The 26,812-nt window shown below is 39.9% G+C and overlaps 1 protein-coding gene across 1 annotated transcript; it reads left to right on the top strand.

The window, feature by feature from the left end:
• Positions 1-11,346: 11,346 nt before the first annotated feature.
• Positions 11,347-26,809, top strand: LOC142368709 (GTPase IMAP family member 8-like). The gene is made up of 4 exons (XM_075450900.1): positions 11,347-11,464; positions 13,505-14,330; positions 22,496-22,584; positions 25,727-26,809. The coding sequence occupies exons 1-4, from the start codon at positions 11,458-11,460 to the stop codon at positions 26,506-26,508; spliced, it is 1,704 nt and encodes a 567-aa protein (XP_075307015.1). The 5' UTR covers positions 11,347-11,457; the 3' UTR covers positions 26,509-26,809.
• Positions 26,810-26,812: the final 3 nt, after the last annotated feature.

Genomic DNA, 26,812 nt, shown 5'->3' with positions numbered 1-26,812 from the left:
GGAGGCGTGAGCGCAAACTTTGTCCACAGAGAATCAAGACAAATTTCGGGGAAAGGACGACTGTTGGGGAGTTTGGAAATGTTGCCCACCTGCACTCCAGTATATTCAGGTATACAATATGCCTACCGATTAAGATGAAAGCAGATAAATTGTTATGTTTTTTTAACCTTTTTATTTTCTGCACTTCTAAAGCGTGGAAAAGAGATTGACAAGTGACTGGTCGTAGATGGACCAACTCATTGTAGACTAACTAAATATCATCAGATAATGTTAGAACAGTTCCTGAAAGTAATTTTTTTTTCATCAACAGGGTTTAGAGGGGCCATACTATGTACTGTCCTTTTATCAGGTAAGTTTGCAGACTTGTTTTTAATTTGACATTACATGCAATGGTTTTCTTCAGAGAGCATGCTTACAATCCCATGCAGACATTTTCAAAGAGAGTTGACCCTCTTTCAACTGATTTTAATTTCAAAGTACATTTCTCCTTCCTTACACTTTTCTGCCACGTTTTTCTGTGCAGGATGGTCAAACACTCTTATGTGCTAATATATTTGGAATGCTCAGAACAACAGTCGCATCAAAACGATATTCAGCAGCTACTGTTGAGTATGTCATCAAAATGATGGCTTTTTTTTCTCAAGCGTACATGGAAATGTGGGGTCAATTTGAACCGAACCCGCACAAAGAAAAAGACGATGCATTTTTCCCATTGACGAGGAGGTGTGAATTTAGTTTTTAATTCCATGTCCGACTTGTTTAGGGATTTGACCCGATCTGTTATATGCAACGTGTTAAAGATACACCAGTATCTGGTCTGTTTGATCCACAGCATGCTTTTCCTCACACCTTTCACCTTAAATTAAGATTAAGATCAGATTTATTGTCATCCATACATGCATACACACAAAATTTGTCCTCCGCTTTTAACCCATCTAGGTTGGATGGGTTAAAAGCTGGAATGGGTTGGATTCTTGTTTAGAATAAATGCGCACTTCAATAGATGGCTTCATTTGATTTTCCTAATTCTAATGAAACAACATGTGTCTTTGATCGAAGGACTTGGTTCATGTTTCCGTCGGTACATCGTTGTTTCTGAGGGCAAGAATTGGTTTGAAGCCCAAAGCTACTGCAGAGAAAAGTATACCGACCTGGCCACAGTAGACAGCGAAGAGGACTTGGAACGATTGGTAGCATCTGCCGGCAGCGGCTACAACGGAAGAGCTTGGATAGGTCTGTATGACATATGGTGGAGCTGGCGGTGGCCAGAGGGTCACCTCTTTCAACAGGGAAATTACAATACTGAGTGGGACCCTGACCAGCCAGACAATGCGAGGAAACGGTGGGAGATATGCGGTGCTCTATTGAAAGGCACTTGGAGTGATGTTGACTGTGATTATTCACAGCCCTTTGTGTGCTACAACAACACAGGTGGTGGTGAGTAAAAAGGTTTCCTGTTCTAGTTTCTAAAATTCCAAAAAAACAACAACATAGAAACGTTTTTACATTTATTATCTGATGTCTATTTACAAGAATAAAACCAGCAAAAAAACAGCCAAATGACACGATTTATCATTTTTCCATATTCTTTTTACATAGAATAGAAGAATAGAATAGAAAAATACTTTCTTCATCTAATTCTAAATAAAAAAAATAAAAAATCATGTTTGCAGAAGGAGTATGTTTGACTGTTGCTTAAATGGAAATAAGGAGAATTTTGAGTAGCAGGAGTATGAGTGAAAGAAGTGATGATCTTTCAGGCTCGCAAAACACCTCCACGAAGAGATATTTCTTGATAAATGAACCAAAGCCGTGGCATGAAGCTCAGACCTACTGCAGGCGGCACCACACGGATCTGGCCAGCGTGAAGACGAAAGCAGACGATGAGGAGATCAGGAAGGTGGTGGCCCATGACACGATGGCTTTGGTTGGCTTGCACAGACACACCTGGATGTGGTGGTCAGATGGGTCTGTGCACAACTCCCAACACTGGGTGGGGGGACACCCTGGAGGCCAAGCTGGAACAGACTGCGCAGTCACCATGCTTGACCCCGTTAACAGCGGAAGGTTTGCCGAAAATAGCTGTGAAGACCCATTTCATTTCATATGCTATGAACGTGAGTTGTTTTCCATACCAACTCATACCAACTTTGCCTCTTTGACACAGTTGAATTCAGACCTCTTTCACAGTGGAGTTATTCTATTTTGCGCGCAGGCCCAAAGCCGATGTTTCGAATTAAGATGACGGCACTGAAATCTACGATTGACTTGAACGACCCCGCCGTGACGGAGGCCATCCTGACTCAGGCAAGTGTGGGAAGAGATCATACAATATTCAATTGGAAAACGCAATATGAAAAAAATAAAATAAAGGCAAAGGCTTTTAGATTAGACTTTATTTTTTAATTATATCGTGTGTGGTTTTTTTTAACGTGTTTCCGTGGAAATCTCTCTTTTGCAGATAGAGAAGAAAATGAGAGAGGATGGGATTGCAGCAGGATTTAAACTGACGTGGGTAAAAAGGGCTGACAAGGACATCTTTTACAAGGAGAATCAGACAGGTGTTTGATTTGAAGTCCTATTTGCAAATGAAAGCGTAGTGCAAACTTTACTTATGGAATGTCTGGAAGTGGGTTTTGTCTCTAAGTTTAGTAGTCGAGGCAAAGATAGTCAAACGTCCTGATTAAATAGTTCAGAGTTACTTTTAGCAGATGTTGTCGTGGCTCAATCCACGCACACGTTGTTGCAAATTGTTTTTTTTTTTAGAAAAAATGTGTTCGGCTATTTGCACTTAGGATGTGTTACAAAGTCAGCTCTATGAATCGTAGTGGGCGAGTCACCATATTTATTTCAGATTTAATGCAGAACATATGAACATTTCCACATTTTCATTTGGGGTTAATTGATGAGTGAGTAGGTTGTTCTTGAAAATAACAAATGTGTTCGGCTATCAACATTGCTTGCGTGTTATGGACTTAGCTTTGTGTTGGACGAAATTATAGTAGTTAAGGAGTTATGGTCAAAAGTTTCTCTTTAATGTAACTTCACTGTGTGGAAATGTAATGATTTATAAAAAAAAACCATTAGTGCTGTCTACTAACTGGTGGTATGTGGTCATTTATAATGTGTGAATATTCAGTCAAAATCTGTTTTATATGAATATAATATTTTCGCAAATCTAGCATGTGTGTGTCCTTTGTGTCAAAAGTTTCTTTATTTTCTATAAAAGATCACTTTTAAAGATAAGTGATCTTTAAAAAAAACTTGTACCAATATGTAGAATGATTAAATGAGAAAAAAACTACATAAAACATGTCATACAGAACAATGTGCACTTAGTGAAAATGTATATAAAAGACAGAAAATGATATGACTAGGGCTGGGCAACGATTAAAATGTTTAATCTAATTAATCACATGATTTCCCTGATTAATCACGATTAATCGCATTTGTACGCAAAAAATTTTAGCATTTAGTTTTATTTTAAATGTACGAATATGTATATGAATGAAAGTGTCATAACATTTATTGTGCAAACACACTTTTAACATCAGCATTTTTATGTAGTTTTTATGTAGAAGCCTCGCTCCACTGTCTGTTTCGGTTTTACCGGACCGGTAAAAGGTAACCAATCAGGTTACGAGCTGGGCTCTGCTGCCTGTCAATCACCGATTGTGCACGCGCGATACAAGGTAGGCTCGTCCCCACACTTATTTATCTAGACTATTGAACTTCATTTCGGGCTAGTCTACTTACTGTGTCTTCCATGATCGCAAATGACAGGTGAGTTGATGAATGAGGAGTCGTGTAGGCGCATCGAGTTCTCATGTGTTTTGAAGGGGCGGGACAGGAAGTTGAATAACTTTTTATTTTTCGGTTAAAAAATAAGCATTTCTTGCATTTTGCGACTACGGAGGTCACCGTTTTCAACTTCAAGCGTTCTGATAGATCATGTAAACTCTTAAAATGCCAAAAAGTAGGACTTTACATATGACAACAACAAATCTTGCAGACTGCAGCTTTAAGTGATATTTTAGACTGGAACTAATACGGTGAGAAGATAATTCAACCTGGCAGTGTTTACAGATGACTTTGGTTCTGTCGACTCCGCCGTCTGGAAGAACTTTAAAATGAAAATGGCCGAGTAAAAGTTCCGTACCCTTCTCCATGTTTGGTGGATCCGCCGATTACTTTTTTTTCCGGTTCCGCAGCAGACAGCAACAGACTTTTACAAAATAAAAGCCTGTGAGCAACAGACTTTTACAATAATAAAATTAATAATAAAACCTGCTCTAATGCACGATAGAATATTTGTCGGCGTGAAATAATTGATGAGTTAACGCGATAATAACGAGTTAACTCGCCCAGCCCTAGATATGACACAATAAAATGGGAAGTTACATGAAAATAGATAGTTTTATAAAATCACATTCCAATGAGTGAAAATGAGATTTCAGACCCCATATTTAATCATGGGGAGGCAAAATGGTGTGAAGTGCAAAAATGACAATGACATTTAAGGAGCTATGAGATTAGTTCAGAAAAAATGAGGCTATAAGATTACTGGATAATAGCAATGATAAGGAATTATTTTAACAGTGTAGAAACAAAGTGGGGAAGAGAATAGACCTGCAAGAATAGCTCATTTTCACCGCGGAGGAATGGAGACAGAATAAGAGAATATATGTATTTTTTTAAGTTTCGTCAAAAGAGGGGGCAGACTACGAAAAATAAAAATGATAATACATTTTAGAAAATTAGTTTTTTGTGATTAAAAAAGCATGTTTTTCCAAGTGTCTGAAGTGGCACCCATACTCAAAAATTCTGAAATGCCCTTTGCCCGAAAATATCTAATTCAGTGAGCGGTTCAGATTTACTTCATGGGCCGAGCTCAAGCAGATTTATCCAGCCCCTCCACCACCATCCAGCTTCAACCTCAATTAGCGCTGCATTCACTGTGCTTTGCACAGTGGGAAGTCAAAACTCTTTTGTTTTTGCTTTTTAAGTTATGCAGCTATGAATATCTTAAGTAACAAATAAGTGAGTTATGCTCCACTGGTGCTTTCTAATGTTTTGTGTCCTAACTGGGAAATCCTACTTATTGCTAAAGTTTTATTTGATACATCAGTAAAGAACTTAAAGAACTTCCTTTTAGGCAGTGCATGCTCATAAGAGTTCGAGCGTGAAAGTTATACAAGGTGAGCATTTAAAAAAATAGTTATTGCGCCCAATGGAACTAGTGATATGGTAAATGGATTCTACTTACAAATGGACTGTATAGCGCTTATCTAGTCAGACTGACTCCACGTTCAACCATTCACGTCAAGACTGGCTGAGATTCTGTTTTTTAAAAGAAAAAACTGTTTTCTGATTAAGCCTGCGCTTTAGGAAACAGACTGACCTCACTGGTTGAAATGCAAAGGATAAATAAGGTATAGAACAGAAAGCATGTGGGGACCCAAACAGTCTCCGTTTTTCAATGAAGTATGTTTGAAAAAAGAGAAGGGGAAAAAAAAAACCACTGCCAAGCATATCCTCGGTGTACTCCCTTCCCTACAAATAGGCCCATTTCACCCTTTCAATACGTCAATGAGCGATTTCTGTTTTTAATAATAAAGTTGCAGAAATTAACATTACTTCAAAGAAACTTATTCATGAATATAAATAAACAATAACACAAGTCTGTAGATACCCAAGATGCTACCAAAGGCACAGGATGTATGTAGATGGGACTGGATGGTGTTTCATGTAGGTGACCTGGGCTTAAATCCCTCGCATTAAAGGTGCTACCTCCAGTAGGGGTCCTTAGGCAAGACCCCCTTACCCTAACTGCCTACCAGTGTAAGTTGCTTTGGATAAAAGCGTCTGCCAAATGCAAAAACAACATAAACAGCTGTTGCTGGATTATTTAACTGGCTATGGTCACTGTGCTGCACAAGCTTTCTTTTCAGTTCTCTGACTGACTTCCTGTTCACAGATGACATATTTTCTTGTTACAGGCTTTGCTGAGCTTAAGGTGGCGCCAATGAGTTACAATCACAATATTTAACATCTAATAAATCTAAAATAACTAGGCAGACAAGGTAATGACATTTTTTTTTTTTTTTTATCACCATTGTCGTTGTCAAAAGGAAACTTGACACATTCTTGGTACAAAGTGAAATCAGGGTAAATATTATCTATTATGAATTTAATCAGGTCCTTCTACAATATTTGGTTATGGTCTCAGTATCAAAAAATAGAACAAAGATCTTGAGATGTACAGTCCACATTCTATGGAGAAAGTGACTAATCCAAACAGGGAACCATACATCACCTCGCGTTGGTGTGCTGCTTGCATCAGGTAACACCTGTTTTTACATCTGTTTTGCATTTCTGAAGACAGCACTGAACCAAATAAACCTCTATGACCTTCGAATGTAGCCTCGCGTGGCAAGGGCGTCACGGTTGTCCTCACTTTTTGCAAGTCAAAAACAGTATTTATAACTTTTATCAGTTTAGTTTTCAACATCCGAAGATGAAAACAACAGTAAGTCACCTTTATTTCAACCAGTGATAGACCACAGGCTCTGTCCAAAGCTGTTTCTACACTGTGCACCAATGGTCATCACTCTTTCAGCTGATCAAGAGAGGCGCCTGACACCATAAACTCATCAGCAGTCATCCACGAGAATCTTAGAATTTAGATTTATTTTAAATTATTTGCTTATTTTTTGGTTGATAATTAGTATTTTTGTTTAATTTTAGTTGTTTAGGATAAATTGGTTAGTAATTAAGTACATTTTTTTGGGGGGGGGGGGTGCATTTTACAGTTATGTTTATTTTTAGTTTGGTCACCTTTAAGTCAAAAGTTTTTTATTATTATTATTTTCATAGACAAATAGTCACTACAGTCATGATTGAAGGTGTCATTAGTTCTTCATTCGGTAGACTTTTTTTTGTTTGTTTATGTAGTCAATATATAGTCTTTCGTTGGTTTGTACAGACGCACCTGGATGTGGTGGTCAGATGGCTCTGTGTACACCTTCAAACACTGGGTATGGACTTACCCAAAAGACCTAAAACCCCCAGAACACTGTGCAGTCACCAGGATCGACACTGAATTCCATGGACTTTTGTTTAACCAACCTTGTTCCAAGATCCATGAATTCATGTGCTATGAAGGTGAGTTGTTTTTCACACCAACTCATACTAATTTCCCCTCTTTGACACAGTTGAATTCAGACCTCTTTCACAGTGAAGTTATTTCTATTTTGCGTGCAGGCCCAAAGCCGATGTTCCGAATGAAGCTGACAGCACTGAAATCTATGATTGACCTGAACGACCCCCCCGTGACGGAGGCCATCCTGACCCTGGCAAGTGTAGGAAGAGATCATATTTACATATAGCCAGACAAACCTCCTCAAAGAAAGGCAGTCACATTTAAAAGAGGGCAAAATCTTGGAAATATAATTTTTTTTTCTCCTTAGTGTTGTAATCGTCTTTGTTTTGCAGATGAATCAGAGGCTAAGAGAGAAGGGGATTACCGCTGCGATTAACATGACATGGGTGAAGAGGCCTGACAATAAAATCTTCTACAAGGAAAATCAAACATATGTTTGATATGGAGTCCTATTTACAAATCAAAATGTAGCACAATCTGAATTTATGGAGTGTCTTGAAGTGTGTTCTGTCTCTAAGGTTTATATCCTTGGCCAGGGATCTCAAACTTTGGTTGTGGCGGGGTGCTGTGCTGCAGGTTTTAGATGTTTCCCTGCTTCAACACCCTTAATTCAGATCGATGCCTCATTGGCCGGTTTGTGCAGAATTTAACAATCTTTTGAAGAAAGAGTGTGTTGAAGCAGGGCAGCATCTAAAACCTGCAGGACAGTGGACTGATCCCCCGAGGTCCAGAGTTTGAGATCCCTGTTCTCGGCAAAGGTAGTAAACCTGTATAAAAAATTGCTATTTAATTATTTCACTTTTACTTCAAACGTTTAGGTTCAGTGAACAAATAAATCATGGAAATTGTTTGCTATCTTATGCTGTTAACTAGTTTATTTCAGTGGCTGGTGTTTTGTGTGGATATACTTTGTAGTAAATGCGGTTAAATCTTTGTTTTAACAGGAGCTTGGGTTGCTTGAAACTTTATTTTCCCACGCTGTCAGATATAAAACAGATGCAAAGCTATGCTCTTCTCATCTAAACTGTATATTAAACTGGGAGATGCCTTCTTTTAACATGAGTGCACAAACCATGAAATAAATGTTCTGTTGGAACGACGCTGGACTCGTGAATTCTGTTCTGAAAAAATGCAGTGTTATACAGGTTCACACTTCACAGGGACTAGTTCAAAGTTAATTTCATTGTGTGCGTTCTTGCTATGTACTCTGGCTCCACCATTCCAAAACGTCCATGTTGGATAAAGCAGATCTGGAAAATGAATGAACTTTGCCTTAAGAAGTCACGGTCATATTACAACTTATGGCAGAAATTCTGCTTTATCCTCAGTTAATAAGGCAGGGGTGCATGTGTGTGTGTGTATAGAATAAAATAAAATATCCGCACTTGACAGAACTTGCCGGCACTTATTTGATCATTTTTGTTTACTCAGCGGTTTGGAAAAATCAAACACTTTGACGGGGTCACTCTTGGCTCAGATCATTTTCTGAAATTCTGAATCGGTCAATTGAGAAAATAATCTGTAATTAATGATGAGCCTGAATAATTATAATTCTAAGAATTTCTGTTCTCCTCACATATAAAGCTCTTAATGACCGAGCTCCATCCTTAAAGATCTCATTGTAAGATATTTTCCTAACAGAGCACTTTGCTCCCAAACTGCAGGTTTACTTGAGGTTCCCAGAGTTTCTAAAAGTAGAATGGGAGGCAGAGACTTCAGTTATTTGATATTAATTAATTGGATTTCTTTGGCTTATGATTCCAATGAACTGAACTCTAATTGGCTTGAATTGGACGATATTATGGAAGTGCCTTGAGATGGCATTTGTTGTAATTTGGCACGATATAAATAAACTGAATTGAACTGAATTACATTTACATCATTACAAATGAAATATAATCATTTTATATATATTTTATATTTGATCTAATAGTATTTTATAGTAAATATAGGAGTCGCAGGAAACAGTTTTTATTGCATATCATGTGAAGGAGTATTTGTACAAAATTGGTTTCCTATTTTTGCTTCAGTAAAGCCTTTGAACACTTCTTTGGGAACATCATCCGATTGTTGGCACCGGGCTTGTTCTTGCACACCACTTTTCCCTCCTGCTGTCTTCTCTGGTAATGCTGCGCCATTTTAAAACGTCCATTGTTGGCATGACCCCACATTCCAAGCGTAATTTTCTAACATCAGTTCATCCGCTCAGCTTCTTCGTTTCATGCTTGCAACGTATATGAAAGTTAATCGATGTTACACCTGCATACGTGGGAAATGCATTTTCTAAATGCGTGAATGCCATCGAGCATGTGACACTGACACAAAATCAAGTTTCTGATGTTGAAAATTTTAGCAAGTACTGTTACTGAACTTTTTTATTTGCACAGTAATTTGTGTGTATTAGTTGCATAAATCGTGGCACCTGTTACTGGTACAGTGTGACTGAATGTGCTCATTTGAACCCATTCATGCGCAATACCGTGAGTATAATGTGTTTGCTAATGTAAAACTAAACAAAACCAACAAATGGTAAAAAATAATATTTTTAAACATTCTCCTTCTTTAAATCCCTCTTTATAATCCAGGGTTCAAAAGTTACATAGAAACCTTGAATGCTACTTGACTCCATTACTTTTTTTTAAATGAGAGATGCTTTGACTGAGAGGAAGGCACAGTAATGAGTGGCTAAATCTGCCCAAACAACAGAAGAACATATATCAACAAATGTGGAAGCAGAGCGTCAGTGTCTAAGAGCACTACTCACTCGACGCATGAAATTTTCACCCTCTTCCTCTCAGGCAGAAGGCTGCGCAGCCTCACTTCCTCAATCGATTGTTGGTATATGTCACCTTCCATGATGGTTCCTCTTCTTTCTCTTCTTCTTCACTGGCTTTCAGCTGCCTGTTACTGCAAGTACAAATTCAAATCCTGGAGGCAATGCCTCTGATTTACTCCTGGATCTTTGTTATTTGTACAGTCTCTGGGTGCTGGACTTGAAGTGAAACCCTCCATGCATTCTGAGGAGGTTTCAGTGGTTCATGTGTTATCCTTTGGTCAGCTTATTATACCAGCAGGGTATCTGATAACTGGCAGAAAATACTTGGTCTAAAAAACCAAGGTATTTCACCATCTTATCTTTTGATTTAATTCGGATTATGGAAGTTTCAGTCCTCCACATGCAGACATGGTTGCTGCCGTCGCTGTACTGACACACAACATTAAACTGTCATTTAATGGAGGACAAAGACATGGTTTGGTTACTAATGCAGACATGTTTTACTCCAAATGTTTGCCTTCTAGCAGAGCTGCATGGTGACAGTTGGAAGGAGGCAGCAGGGCGGAAGAGAAGCAGTTGTCTAAAACTTCGATCCATGCATTTTTTGTGTTTTTCTGGTTTGTCTGTTTAGTTTCCATTTAGTTTAGTCTTGCCATTTCCTCATCTTTCCTCAGTTCCCTCCTGTCAGTCGTCAGCTCCACTCCCTTCACCTGTATCAATTATCCTCAGCTACTCACTAATCACTCTCCCCACAGTATTTAGTCTGTTCTTTTTTCAGTCTGTGTCAGATCCTCCGTCAAATTATCCATGAGTTGGTTGAGCGTCCTTGGTTTTGTACAGTTAAGTTTTTGTCGTGTCTTCTTTAGGCGTTGTTGTTTTTCTAGTTTAGTTTTTGTGGTTCTCCAGCAGTGGCTGTGAATTTCATTTCTATTTATAATAAAGCCTTTAAGTTTCCTCCTGGCTCCTGTCCCGTGTCTGCATCTGCAATCTGCATCCTTCGTCTCCATTGCTGAACCCTAACAAAACTTTCCAACCCATTTTTTAAAAAATCTATATTTAGTATAAGCACTGAGACTGCATATCATCAGGTTCTGCAGAATGATAGTCAGGTAAGGTTCACAATAACATAGGCTTAAGGTCATTTTAAGTCCTCCTCTTATGTTCCTAATGTGAACAAAATAAAACTGCATGTGTGTGAATGATGGGGAGTGGCTGGGATTAGGTTAAATTTCAACAGTATATTAAACCTCTTGCACCGTTTTACACCCAAAAATTGTACCACTCCTTTTACTGTAAAAAATACTATTTTTGACTCAGGTCTACAGTTTTTTTTTATAACATAATATTTCACAATCTCGATGAGGCGGTACGTCATTGGTGGAAATGACGTACAAAGTAGAAAGAGAAACTAAATCGTGAAGTCTTCAGAGCTCAGGAGCAGACGCAGCACCGAAGCTGGCAAAACCTTTTTGATATTTTATCAGACAAATCTTCACTCTGTGTCGCGCGCTTCTTCATCATGAACGGTGAGTCACATTGGCTTCTTTTACCATTCTGTGTCAACGCTTCACATTGAACTTTAAACAGACATTTACTCTGTTATCTATTTAGCACCCGTCTGGTCAGCCTAAACTCGGCTTCCTTATTTGTAAGCGCGGCTTGATGGCAAACATGTAGAAAATAAATGCTGATGATGCGGAAACCTTATGTGTTGCGGACATAAACAGGATTTATGTCCAATATTTCTCTGTCTATTTTCGGCTGAGGCATCTAGAGCAGAATACTCATATAGTTAGGGTTACAGATACCAATATTGTTAGAGATCTAATGTTTGCCATCTTCTACTTCATGTTAGTGTGTCAATATATATATATATCTATATATATATAGATATATATAAATAGATATATGTCATTATAATTAACATCTGAATCAATCCCTTAATTGAGCCATGGTTGCAGCGAAGGAGACACATAGCCTACTGTGATGACAGCCTGTAAACCCTGAAAGACAGTGAATATTTCAGAGTGGTTCATGGTGAATGTTTTGCTATGATGTAATAAAAAAATAAAATAAAAAAAAACAAGGGCAATGGTACATTTTCTTCAAAACGCCATCAAGTCCACCAGTTGAAGTGACCAAACATGTTGTTTGTTAAAGCTAAGGCTGTCAAACTCGTTTTCCCTGAGGGTCACTTCCGTATTATGGCTGCCCTCAAAGGGCCAGTTGTAACTGTAAGGCTGTAATTATGTAACTACCCCATAACCTGTTGGTAATTTACTGTTTCTGTATTTATTTATTGTTTAGCTGCTGCAATCTCAGTCTGCCTTTTAATTCACAGTCAATTTGTTGTTTTTTACATAGGCAAAATTGAGCAAAACGTAGCACAGTGTTTGGTGTCAAAATACTGACGTAAATTGTACTCCTTAAACAGCGACACTGCCTCATAACACAAACTATGAACCCTTTTTTTTTCCTTCCATCCATCAATTTTTAGTATCCACTTAATCCAATTCAGGGTCGCTGGGCGGGAGGGTAACAGTCAGTGGGGTTACATGGCACTGAAAGGATCGGACTATTGGCTAAATTACAATAAGAATGAGTTGAGCAAGGGTAATTATCCTTGGATGTATGGTGGTGAATGAATCGAATCATAGGCACAAAGCATGTCATACTCCGATATGATAGGTGGCGCTGTACCCATTTCAACTATTGCTAATAGAGCCACTTCCTGTTGACCGCTTCACCACTAACAACAACAAACTCAGGTGTTCGAGAAAATGGCGAACGAAGAGCAAGATGAAGCTACGTCCCTCTACATTTCGTTTGTGGTGAGCTGCTTATTGCACAAACGCGATGCCCAACGGCGCATTCTCCATCGCGTTGTTTGTTTCTTTCTGACGGCGACAACAACAGTAATATCGTCTCTTCAGACTTTCGGTTCACGACCTCGGGAAAAAAATCTCGAGCATGTGCTGAACGCAAAGTCTAATTCACCACGTGCTTCACCCGTTTGCAAACACGTTTAATTTAACTTTCAACCGAGTTATCTCGGGGTCTTAATCCGGTCGCGAGTAATCCGATCCGACCCAATTTCTTGTCAGATTCAGGTGTCTACATGAACTTAATAACTCAGTCTTATTGTAATTTAGCCAATAATCCGATCCTTTCAGTGCCATGTAACCCTACTGAGTGCTAACCACCCCACCGCCATATTGTAAGGAGAAAAGATATCTGTATGACTGTAGAGGATGCTTTCACATGGTGGGTCAGACAAGCATTGTGAGAGATGCCAACAATTGTTTTAGTTCGGTTAGGTTCAGTCAATCACATGACATGACTTTATTAAAAAACTTGACTAACTAACAAAATAAATTGACATGGATGCCAGTTTTACAGCTCAGATGTAGCTTCTCTCACAATCACTGGACACTGCATATTTCTCTGAGAACATTCTCCAACATGTATGTGATATTACAAATTGGCTGAATACTATAATGGATAACTTTTCTTCAGCGATGTCACCCATAAATATCTGAAGAAAATACGTTTGTGCTCTTTCCTAGGGTCAGATGAAACGAGGATTGTGCTGCTGGGAAAAACAGGTTATGGAAAGAGCAGCCTCGGAAACACCATATTGGGAGACAGCCTTTTGAAGGTAAAATTGTCTCCCAAATCTGAAACAGGTGCATGTCAAAAAGAATCCAAAATTGTCAATGGAATACGAACCACAGTGATCGACACTCCTGGTTTCTTTGATACTGAAATAGATGAAACAGAGCTGAAGCGTGAGATCATAAGGTGTATTGTTGAGTGCGCTCCTGGGCCTCACGCTTTTCTCATTGTGCTGAAAGTGGACCGATACACAGTCCAGGAGAAGGATGTCATCACAAAAATCTATGAATATTTCTCAAAGGAGGCTTTGAAACATGCTGTGGTTGTCTTCACACATGGCGACCAGCTCCCTGAAGGAAAGAAAATCGAGGACTTTGTTCGTGAAAGTGACGATCTGAGTCGTCTGGTCAAAAAGTGTGGTGGCAGGTGCCATGTTGTTGATAGTAAATACTGGAACAACAACAAAAATGGTGACTACAGGAGCAACCAGTTTCAGGTGAAACAGCTTCTCAACACCATAGAAACGCTGAAAACCAGAGAAGGCTTCTACACCAATGAGTTCCTTAAAGAAGTGAAGAAAAATAAAGGCGGTAAAGATGTGGCCATTGCGGACTGGCTTTATTATTCGCTCATTGGTGTCGCAGTTGGAGCAGTTTTGGGATTATTCTTTGGTGCAGTTTTATACCAAACACTTGCTTGTGCAGTCGTTGGCGCAGGCGTTGGCGCAGGCGTTGGCGGAGTCGCTGGCGGAGTCATTGGAGCTGCAATAAGATTTATGCGATGAACTCATCAAAGGAGGCTGTGGGAAAAACAGCGTATGTGGCAAATGGCATATGATGTGAATCGATTTATTCATCGATTGTCCTTTTTTTTGTGATGTAAATCAATTTGACTTGGAAAATCAGTTTCTTTTGTTGTCCATCTTAAACGACCCATCTTAAAAGGAGAAAGCGTGTAGAGTAATTCTGGATGCCTTTGAGTTTGAAATGTTGGACTTTCTGAAAGGTGGAAACCGATAAAGCAAAAAAAACACCAGGATGAATGTGCAGATTTGAGTTTGCATTTTCAAAGTTGGACCAACAAATAAGTCACTCTCAGAACGCAAAGACTGCCATGCAGCAGTGATAAGAAACCCGCCAGATTTCCTGGAAACGGTTTTTCCTGTAAATTTTGCTTTCTGCATGTATGTGGGGTGGCTGGAGCTCAGGAGGAAGAGCAGTTGCCCACCAATCAGTGGGTTGGTGGTTCAACTCCGGCTTCCCCGGAGCCACATGTCAAAGCATCCTTGAGCAAGACACCAAACCCCACGTTGCCTACCGATGCATATGTGTTTGAATAAGTAGGAAGCACATAGTTATGCATAGACAAAGACACGTTTTGTGAATGTAATGCAGAGATACTTATTGCGCGGCTCCTCAAGCTTTAATTGGTGGCTCGCACTCGCATAGTAGCTTATAACAATATGGTAACAATAACAATAATTATTTTCAAATAACATACAGCGAATACTGCACAGCATTAAGTATTTTTTATTAAGTTTGCGTTTTTGTAGTATTAAAGGTGGGGTAGGGGATCTTTTTCTGGAACATCTTTTTACATATTGCTTGAAATACTCTTCACACCCCCATTGCAACCAATTAATTAAACGTTTTGACACAAATATGAAAAGTTTTAGTGGCCTCTAGAACGTACAATCTAGGAAAAACACTATCCAATCATACTGAACGGACTGTTCACAATGATTGGATTCTGATGCCGTCTATCAAACTGCAATCTGCTCCTCCCTCCCCCTCCTTCCCCCTGTGCGCGTACCCTGCTCCGTGAACGAATTACGCGTCCAGAAGCTTGGCAGGAAGCTAAACTAGAGCTAGCTTGGCTAGCACCTAGCATTATTAAACGTATAGTTATCATATACTAAATACTAAATACGGCAACGATCGATGCTTGCTGTCAGAACAGCGCTCGTGCACCTTCGTGCTCGTGTGCGTCCATGTACTCTAGAGGCGTGGCTTCGGGGGGAAAGTGAAGAAAAGGGTTGGGACTTTTTACCTGTGTATTTTTAAAATACAGCTTCGCTGGACTCAAAATCCAGGATCTCCTACCCTACCTTTAAGTATTTTTATTAAGTATTAATTAAGGCTTAATGGTGTTTCCTAAAGGGGGCACTGTTAAACGGCAACGCAGCCCGCTTAAACCACCGTCACACTTGACCGCAGCGCACGCTAGCTCCTTTAGCCAGCGCGAGATGCAGGCACAATGGATCGGTTTTTAATTAAAAAAAGACAAAAACAGGCACAAAAACCATGCTCATCTTGAATGTCTCACTATGATTACAACAACAAACTAAGAATACAACATGAAGAAAGTCAAGGACATGCATGCCAGCTTCCGCTCATCCCAGTATTAAGGTAAATGTGGTCTGAATTGAAGATGTATTGGCTGTGTTGTTTCTTTTTTTGTGGGATGTTTTATATGTAGAAATGCATATTTGCAAAAGGGGACTTAGTATGTTGTTGCAAAAGTGGCTCTTCCCTTGATTTTGCTCTGCCAATGTGGCTCTTGTGAAAAAAATAGTGAGTATCACTGGTGTAGTGTTAGAATGGGTCAACTAGACTAAAAAAAATTCCTTTGATACTTAAAACTGAATATGAATTTAACTGCTTTTTATTTTCAAATTTCTTTTTTATTGTTGCCTAGTAATTGTTCACATGTTGAGTGAAAAGCAGTTTGAATTTGTTTTAGTCTAATCGGGGCAGGTTTTATACTTTTATCATTTATATTGATGTATACTGACAGTGGTGGTTGTGCATGATTTATTATTCTCTGTTTTTGCTCATGATAAAACAAATTGTTCATGTATTCATTAAGTGTATATTTCTTGTAAACATTTAACACTGAATGGCAAATGTTTAAAAGGCTGATTTCAATAAGTACCATATTTCTGTAATTTAGTCAGATATAATCGACAAAGCTGGCTCACTAAGTGATGGATGTTGCTTGAATTAATTAACATATGTACTGCAAAGAAGTTTGATTGGAAAAACATTTTGTTTAGTATGTTCACAGTTACAAAGAGTTAATACTTGTCAATTATTCTTGTCTTTCTAATGTGACTCAAAGCTAAACATTTATTTCTAATTTGAACAAAACCTAACACTGTAAACAGCTTTGGTTGAAATGTTGGTTCATGAATCAAAATGGATATTGCTCAGAGTTTCAGCTTTTGTAGCTTGAATCATATTTGTATACCCAGAAACTATTAGCATGAAATAAAATGTCAGTAAATTTTGTTTGTCAAGACTTGGTTCCTGGATCTCTTCTCAACATGGTGGATCAACTGTTTTCAATCTAAAATTTCTCTCGACACAGAGCAGCAAGCGGCTCCTTAAAACCACTGCCTGCAAATGCCTCTGGTTTCCTGGAAATGCTCTTGGTGTCCAGCCAAGTCAAAACTGAAACTGAGCTCTGCAGCCAGTTTTTTTTTATCAGACAGGAGGAAAGGACAGCAAGAACACATAATCTAGCATTATCTGAGTGAACTTTACTCTGCTTTGCTTTCTTTTTCCATCATGAACAGTGAGTTACATTTGCTTCTTTAGTCAGCGGACATGAGAATCTGAAACGCAGAGTCTTTAAACACTACTTCGTTCTTAGGTCTGAATCAGTCACGGAGGACTGCAGACACGTGACTGCCAAAGTGGCCTGCAGATCCTCCCTTCCTGTGTACGCAGAATTTAACAGAGCAATATGTGAGTCATGATGTTCTTCTGTCATCTCTTTAGAACCCATCTTATACTGCATATGAACAAAGAGTTTTATTTGCAGAGACTACAACGTATAATCACTGATGTGGCGGTGTTGTCTAAATTTGACCTTTATGATGATTACAATTTATGCACCTTTAAGAGATTATCAAAATAATACATTTGACATGAAGCCCAAGCATAGCACACTCTGGCAGATCATGATAATTATGTCTTTAACTGCCATTGCACAAATCGAATGCAAACTTTGGAAACAATGAGTTATGAAAGGATGATTAAAAACAAGAGACGGAGACAAAACATGCAAATGGGCACTGGCACAGTGTTTAGCAGCATAGAACAGGAAACAGTGCTCTTATTGCACATTGGAGTTCATGTTTTTTTTTTTTTTTTTACTGCACATAGGTAAAGAGCTGTTAAAGAGCCTGCTGGTGCAGGTCTTAATAGAACTGCAGCGCTGCCTTGCTGCCAGGGGTGTGAACAGGGAGTTTCCAGGGTCAAAAAGGAATCTTGGATGATTTTTGTGTCTCTTTGCAGGCATATGGCTGCATGTATGTCTGTAAGAGAGTGACTGTGGTGATGATTAAGTATTCAAATACTTTACGTCTTAGTGATTACAATTTATCATTACAGTACATACATATATCATTTACTAATAGTTTGTGTGTATTGTGTTAATAATTACATCCTTAATTGATGAGAAAACATATATTGTGATAAATTACCTATCCCAGCTGTGGGGGCGGTATAGGCTCAAAACACCACAGGAAGTGAGAAGAAGACTGTCTCTGAGGTTGGCATGAAAAGTGTGACAGCCGCTAATACTGCTAACAACACAGATTCAAAGCAGGATGAGAGAGAGAAAGAGCAGTAATTCTGGATTGGTTGAATTAAGTAAAGTAATATAACGCATTATATCTAATAATTTGCAGGGTTTACAAAAAAATCCCTTGTGAAGGGTGTTCGAAATGTTAGAAAGCTTGAAATAAAAACTCAACTCTTCAAATGGAGTTGAGTTCCCTTTCCTTTCCAGATGGACACACCTCCCAGGTTTGCAAACTGCAAAGATCTCTTCCATCCTTCCTCTTATCCTGGCCACATTGTCCAGAGGCAGCATGTACCTCACATCCACAGTTCTTCCACAAGGGGAGAGGACATGATCTGCTCTCCACACCAGTCAGTTCCTAGGTCAACTTGCCAAGCTCATGATCGGCACACCTTGTTAGTAGCCACACTGAAAAAAACAACTCATAAGATTTACTTAAAAAACCCTTTGTAAGTATTTGCACTCAAATGATTTAAGTAATATTTAATGCTGCAATATCAAGTAACACTCACTTGCCAGTATCAAGTAAATTTTACTTACCATAAAAAACAGTTTTGAAGATATTAAGTAAGATTTACTTAATTACATCTAAGTTTTAAGTTATATTTATTTAAACAAATTAAGTAAAGTCTACTTGTTTTTCATAGGCAGGAACATCATTTTACTCAAAATTTTAAGTAAATTTTATATATCTGTATTATTTGCTGTTATGAAGTAACAGATTTTAACGATACACTTTCAGAGTAAAGTTTATGTAGTATTTCTAGGTTCATGTACATACAACTATTAAACATTTAAATTGTATGAGTAAACCAAAGTAAAACTTACTCTTCCCCCATAATTCATGTATTACGTTAATAAAATGTTTAATTTTACTTAAGAAGCTCGAGTTCTTACTGAATCTTAAAAATACAAGGTAGAAATTATGAGTTACTCTAATAGAGTTTACTTCACCAAAAAGTCACTTTTTTCAGTGCACCGAACTCCAACTCTCTCGTGCAGCAACATTTGTCCAACCAACTGCAGCAAATGTACGGCTGAGATATCTTCAGAGAGCAACACGAGTTAGCATGGCTACTAACTCTGCAAGAACAAGAAAGAAGCAACCAGTTTCCTTCTTCCAAAAAAACAGAAAAGATTGGACATTTACGCAGCACCGGACTGTCTAGAACTCTTTTTTTTTTTTTCCACAAGGGGCAACATGGCCAGAAGGCAGAACTGTGGTAACACACTGGACATTGGACATTGGACACAGCTGAGTGTCAAACAGTAAAACTATGCTGTATATGTACTGTATTGATCTGCTCTTTGAAATTTGTGTTGTGATCATTTTTAAGCAGCTTGGTTCAAAGAGCCATCCTTCCCCCTTATCTCATTTCCCTACCTGCACCCACTGAATTCCTCCATTAGATTCCTCCATTTGGTGGGAGTCCATCCCACCAGGTATGTGTGTGAGGGATTTAATGACAGATGCAAAGAGAGATGAGGATAGGTGGCTAATGTAACACCACTGTCATAAAAACAAATCTATATTCATACATTTGTTGTCATGTTGAGGTGGCCACAAAGACACCACCAAAAGTCCACAAGAATGTCAAGCTTTCTGGCCTGCAAAAATTCACACACCTCTTAAAACCAACTAAACTGACTTGTTTAGTTGTAGCTCAACACTTTATTTCTGTCAGATAAACATCAAATCTGTTTGCAGCAAAGTCTATATTCACTTTTTATTAGACTTGATCAGTAAGGTGTGATTGATTTATAATCAATGTGCTAATGGCATCCAGTTTCTATCTCCACTTGATGCATTTCAGGTTCCCGGGGGGGAGCCTATCCTGACATTGGCCAAGAGGCAAGGTGCACCTGGACAGGTCGCCAGTGGGCCACACACAGACAAACAACCATGCGCACTCACACCTACTCCTTTACGGTAGATTTAGAATGACCAATTAACCTGATATGCATCTTTTTTTTTTTTTTTGGACTTCGGGAGGAAGCCGGAGTACCCGAAGAGAATATGCACAGAAAGGCCAGGAATTCAGACCAGGGACCCTCCTGCTGTTACTTCTTTATGTCTTTTAGGTTTTAAATATTGGAAGAGAGTTTCAGAACTGGAAACAGTTTTATGAAACCATAAACTTTACATACTGTTAACTGCACAACCTGTAAAAAAATGTTTTTCCCAATATGTAGCCTACATATCACTGCAGCTTTGTATTTCTTTGCTCATTTTACACAATAAACGTAGGAACAAAATAGTATTATAATATTTTTATATTACAGGAGGATGAGGATGAAATCATATTGGCCCTCATTTATCAAACTTGCGTAAGACGAAAAACGTGCGTAGGTCGTGTGTACGTTCTTTTCTGCGCAAAGGTTGGCATTTATCAAATCCATCGTGAGCGCAGGAAAGATGAAATCGCCACGACAGGTCTGAGGCCGTGTACGCACTTTTCCATTTTGACTTGCGGTGACTGCAATACAGCAGCGTCACTAGTGCGTGCTCAGGAGTCGCAACAAATCCCTTGGTTAAAATGACAGACTTATCACTTTAAAGAAGGCCCATGTTTTATTTGACTTCAACATAAATATAAACATAAACGCAAATTAAATAAATTAAACAAGTACAACTCCGTAATTGGAAGAGTGATGGCTCATTATTCAACCGTGCACCCTCACACCGAACAAGAGAGGCGCTTTAACACTGCGCATTCGCGCACGCGTGCCACTGTGGAGAGGTGTATAGGGCTCCTAAAGCTGGATCTGTCTCTCGGCTGCGGGGGGAACACTATACGCCCGAAAAGGTATGCAATATTATTATAGCATGCGGGGATCTCCATAACATTGCCCAAAAAAATGGAGTGCCATTTCCAGGTGTACATCCAGAGGACCCCGCACCCAGAGATCCCTACCACCAGCCTGCACAGCCAAGAGCGCTCAGGAGGAGAGAGGAACTTATTCAGCGATTCTGACTTTTGGTAAGCATTCTGTTATTCAAGGAAAAAAGAAAGGAGAACAACGATTTCTTTCAGCATTTATTCTGTGACTTCAGTGTTTCATTTATGTCTTTCAATGTACTGTCGATAGATTGCATGGTGTGTGTTAAAGCCATCATCCACTTCACGATCTCTGTTTGTCTTTCTAGGACCTCTGTGGTCAACACGGCTGGCCGGTGTGACGCTGCAGACCGGGGGGGGGGCAGAGGCAGGCAGACGCTTCGGATGTTGACGGGGCCGCGTATTCGTCGCGCGGGTCAGGTTGCCCGGATGCCACTTCGGATTCATCTGTGAATGAAAAATATTAGTTTGATTAGGAACCTCATTTGTGTTGAAAATTAAAGCAACTGTTTTATTTAAACGTCTTGGGTGTGCAGTCATTCTTACCATTCTCGAGCTCTAGCATGGGCGCATCAGTGTGAAGTTTCCCTGGCACGCCCGATGAGGACGTAGCTCCGATCAGGCCAGCCACCCTCTCCTCCAAGGCACTCAAATCCAAACCTGGATTCCCCCCCCCCCCCCCGTCCCCCCCGTCCCCCCCGTCCCCCCCCCTGTTTGTGACATGCTGCATCGGAGAGCTGCGACCTTCTTTTTTGGCCAATTTCATATCGGACCACTTCTTCCTGATCTTACTGGAGAAAGATTTAATTTAATCTGGAGTTTATCACATTTTATTGACCATCACAGTAGGGGAAAATACATAACTTGTCCGGTCTGCGATTTACATCGCCAACGCTGTTGACAGCTGGGACGGCTGTCAACGCTGTTGGCAGCGTTTCTTTGCCGCCTTTCGTCTATCCATGTCGCAAACTCTAGAGGTGCGGCCTCTCAACCCCCTTTTGTAGAAGGCGTGGTTAGGATCATTACGATGGATTTCAGCCGCCGGATTTATCAACAGCCGCTCGGTCTTACGATGGGATTGGTGTGGTACGCATGTTCTGTAAATCTCACTTGAGCCTCTGCGTACGACGAGTTCTCCGCTCATATCTACGATGCTTTCTACGACGGCTTGATAAATGAGGGCCATTCTGTTTTGGAGAGCAATAAACATCCTCTGCACAGCATCCTGGCAGGACAGTGAGGCTCATCTCACTGCGCTGCAGGACTGAGAGGTTCAGGAGGTCCTTTGTCCCCACAGCCATAAGGCTTTTTAACAGTGATTGCTGACTTTGATGTTTTGTCATGATCATCTGTGGCTGTGCTTTGAGTTCTAGGCGGGGCTGGGTAGGTCTCTTTACTGTGGTAATTCGGCCTCTCCAAGCTTTATTGTAAATTGATATTTTCCCAGCGTTGCTTACCTTGAACCTGTGTTTCCAGTACTCACCCATCTCGTCATCCTCCGTGTCCTAACAGCATATCACCGTCCAAGATTGGATCTCCAGCCTGTCCGTGCCTCAACCTGCCTGCTCACCCCGCCGTGCTCTCTCGCCTGTACACAGCCTGTACCCTTCCCCAGCCTTCACCTCATCTGGATAAAGTAAGGACATAAACCCCCCTGGAACCTGGAGACCTCACTTAACCCTCTTCCTCTTCCTGCAGCCTCCCCGGTTATCTCCTGGATTCAGTCTCCACTCTGCATTCTCATACTGTAAATAAACACTTTTATTTTGAACCTAGTCTGCTCTTGAGTCCTCATACTTTTCAGGCGGCTACAATCCAGCCGTGACATGTTTTTCAAATGTATTTATTTATGTATGAATTTATTATTGTTGTTGTTATTGTTCTAATGTAAAATCATTGTAAATATTAATATTTTTTCTTTTTTAAGAAACAAATTTGAACTACTAATTTTGAATTCCCCCCTCTAATACCTGAATAAAGTATTATTCTATTTTTATAGATGTTTTAATATTATAGATTATTTCACCAATGTTAAGTAAAACCAATAAAACTTGAGTGGATATTTTGCAAACATCATGAATTGATTCTGACTCAGTCAGGACCTATTCCCCACCGGTCGGCAGGGACTAACTTACATCTCCTTCTGCCTGTGAGGGGGGAACTACGGCTGTATCAATGCGCCCCTTCTTCAGACGCACACACAGCGGCATACTTTAATGGGAAGTCATGTGTGGAGTTTTTTTTTTGTAACATCCCGAAAGTAAAAAACGACGCTGCATGTGACTTAGGGCTGAGGTACATCTGGACTTGCTCGTTCAACATATATGAAGGAATAATCATTATGTTTTCATTTCAACTCTTAATTACAACTGAGGTGCTCTCTGTAAATAAAGAATGAGACAGATTATCTGAGTGTTGGTGTCATTGGGTGTCGAGAGTTTGGAAAAATCCCCCCCCCCCTTCTCTTGCTGTCTTTATTTTACATTTCAAGCACAGATTGTATAAGTTTTCTGTTGTCAGCCACACAAATAACACGATTATCACCCAAAGTGTGCAGAGATTTTAGGCACAGAAACAGGGATAGGAACATAGAAAGCTTATCATGCTGAATATTTGCCTCCTTGCAGCCTGCTTGTTGCAGCAGTTTGTTGATGGAACTATTCTAGGAGGGCAGCCAAGTGGAAAGCGAAACTAAAAACTGTGGCCAGTTTTGAGCCAGACAGCAGAAGAGGAAACGCGACCTAAAGACGCATTACCAGACATTCATCTGAGGGGTCGCATTCTTCTTCATCATGGACGGTGGGTTACATTTTCCTCTTTTATTCATTCCGTGTCAGGGAAACAATAATCATTGAGCTTTAGACACTAACATTTACAATGTGCGTGTCCCAAACATGTGGACAGATGTTTCAGAAACCAATCGAACCACTGTAAAAGGGTTATGCGGATACTTCAAGTCTCCCCTGTGTGGAAACAGATGTTAACAGAGGGGCACATATTGGACTCAGAACGTGGAATCATTTTATTGTTGGACTTGAACATCTTTACAACTCCATTTTGTGAAAGCCAGCGTTTATTGCTCCTTGCACAGATATGGCAGCCATTTTATATTTACACAGAGAGATTTGTTCACGGTGACCAGCTTTACCTGATTGGAGAGAGCATTACTTTAACATTCTCTCAGAATAACATTAGCTTTCCAACAACGTGTATGGAATACATTCAAATTAGATCAGTGTAATTTCATACTCAATGGAAAATACATTTAACTAAAGCAACAGCCTGCAGCAAGAAGGAAAGAGCAAAGATATGGTTTTCTTTTCTTATCTTTTTAGAAACAAACCTATAATAGAGTACGACGCTGAAGTTGGCATCCGATTCGTCAGCCTCTGATTCGCGAATTAAAGGGATGGGCATAAAGGGCCATTTCACTGCATTTTTTTTGCATTTTGATCGACCAAAACAAGGTCCTGTATGGAAACTACAATAGTTCCACTGCTCAAATTTGGATGGAATTATTCTAAAGAGGTTGTAGATTCATTAAAACCTCGTTTGGGATTGTGAAACGTTTTTCTAATTTGTGAAAATGCAGAACAGGGCCATTTCACTGCATTTTTGGTATTCCGATCACCATAAACTGGGTCCTGTATGGAAACTACATTAGTTAGACTGCTCATATCTGGATGGAATTATTCTAAAGAGGCTATAGATTCATTAAAACCTTGTCTGAGATTTGTGAAGCCTTTTTCTGATTTGTGAAAATGCAGAACAGCGCCATTTCACTGCATTTTTGGTATTCTGATGTAACTAGTAACCAGTGTAACTATTGTAGTTTCCATACAGGACCTTGTTTTGGTCGATCAAAATGCAAAAAATGCAGTGAAATGGCCCTTTATGCCCACCCCTTTAATTCGCGAATCGGATGCCAACTTCAGCGTCGTTAATAGAGTCGCCAAAACGTTTAAAAAAAAAAGAAAAAAAGAAGGTTGATTCGGAGTCCATTGGGACCCGTTCGTGAGTCGACAGATTAATGAACCAATGATCATTAACTGATTCATTAATGAGCGAGCTTCCTTCTCTCCAACTCACTGCTGCTTACTATAAAGCTTACCATTTTTTGTTTAGCAATTATTAACTAATCATTATTCATTTTAGACAAGGAGTTACGAGTAGTTAGCCAGCAGCAGCATATTTGTTCTGAGGTAACTTCTAAAAATGTTGTGTTTACTACATTTTTTCTTTGAAATGTAGTACCCACACAGCAAAATTGTTCTGCTAAATATGCACCTACATCTGGCCCACAAACCGCAAAGAACGACGGCCCTTTACTGGCCCAGATCCGGTTTACCAGAGCTGTTCCACACATGGGCCACCACTGGGACCATTGTCAGATCTGGCCCACATCCGGTTCACTTACCACTTCCCCAAGCCAGCAGTCGGCCAGAAGTTGCAGCTTGATGCCAGATTTGGCCCAGACCCGTCTGCTATCAAATTTCACTAACTATTATAGTATTATGTATAATGGTAATAATGTATACATCATAGTACTAGAATCTGCTGGGACTTCAGCCTGTGTTACATTCTGGACAGAGTTCATGTCGGCTCATGTCTGAATGCTGACAACACTGATAGCAAAACAACAAAGTTACTGCCACAGTTTTCCCTTTTCTTCCCCCGACAGTGTAATATTCTGAAGTGAGAAAAGTAAAGCAGGACTGATGGTGACTGTTTTTCTCCTCCTAGTGCCAAACACGCTGAGGATTGCCCTGCTGGGGAAAACTGGATCTGGGAAGAGCAGCCTGGCTAACACCATACTTGGGAAAGTTGCGTTCAAAGTCAAACATTTTTCCGTCACAGAGGCAAGTTTCTGTCAGGTGGAATCCGGAACTGTCCTCGGGAGAAACGTCACTCTGATCGACACTCCGGGTGTCTTCTCTCCAGGGGCGTCTGAGCGGGAGCTGAAGCGTCAGATAGTGAGGTGTGTCACAGAGTGCGCTCCTGGGCCTCATGCTTTTATCATCGTGCTCAAGGTGGAAAAGTTCACAGAGCAGGAGGCCACTGTCATCAGACAGATCGCTCAGTATTTCTCTGCAGAGGCGTTTAAATATTCTACCGTCGTTTTCACGCATGGCAACCAGTTATCTGAAGAAATGACAATTGAAGCTTTCCTCAGACAAAACAAGCTTCTGAAAGATCTGGTGGAGAAGTGCGGCGGTCGGTGCCACGTTGTTGATAACAAGTACTGGAAAAACAACCAGCAGGAGGAGTACAGGAACAACCAGGTCCAGGTGGCAAAGCTGCTCAACACGGTAGAGAACATGGTGATGGAGAAGAGAGGAGGCTGCTACACCACCAAGATGCTGAAAGAGTGGGAGACGGAGCAGCTACCGGTCCTCAGGATGTTAAAGTATTTGATAAGAGTTGTGACAAACAAGCCTCTGAGAGCCATTCTTGGTGTGGCGGTGATCGTAGGTGTCATTGTCCTTTTTAACGCTGTGAAAAAAACAGCCACAGAGATCATTTGAAGGAACATTTAGATGTCAGATATTTCAGCTCAAAGATCCCTCTCTGATTGATTCAGCTCTCCATTTTCAATTAATCAATACCCTTCATGTGGGACTCTCGTTCTTTTTAATGTTTCTGAAGAATTTGCATAGTTATTGATCTATTGCTCTCTGAAAGGTGTTTCCGTAAAGTCAAACTGAAGTGTTCAGGAAATCTTGATATATTTAGATTCTATAAGAAAATCTGTTTATATGACATACTTAGTGTATACTGTTAATGTATCATTAAGTGGCCATTAAAGTACAAGATATTTAAAGTTGATCT

The sequence above is a fragment of the Odontesthes bonariensis genome, chromosome 19 (genome assembly GCF_027942865.1).
Source record: "Odontesthes bonariensis isolate fOdoBon6 chromosome 19, fOdoBon6.hap1, whole genome shotgun sequence".
NCBI lineage: Eukaryota > Metazoa > Chordata > Actinopteri > Atheriniformes > Atherinopsidae > Odontesthes > Odontesthes bonariensis.
Note: the sequence above shows the minus strand (reverse complement) of the source record. Positions and strands in the feature narration are given on the sequence as shown.

Excerpts from the sequence above, each read along its gene's own strand:
- LOC142368709 (XM_075450900.1), top strand. Across the intron at positions 14,331-22,495 it reads GGAGCTGCAATAAGATTTAT|CATATCACCGTCCAAGATTG; the intron begins GCGATGAACTCA and ends GTGTCCTAACAG. Across the intron at positions 22,585-25,726 it reads CTCTCGCCTGTACACAGCCT|TGCCAAACACGCTGAGGATT; the intron begins GTACCCTTCCCC and ends TTCTCCTCCTAG.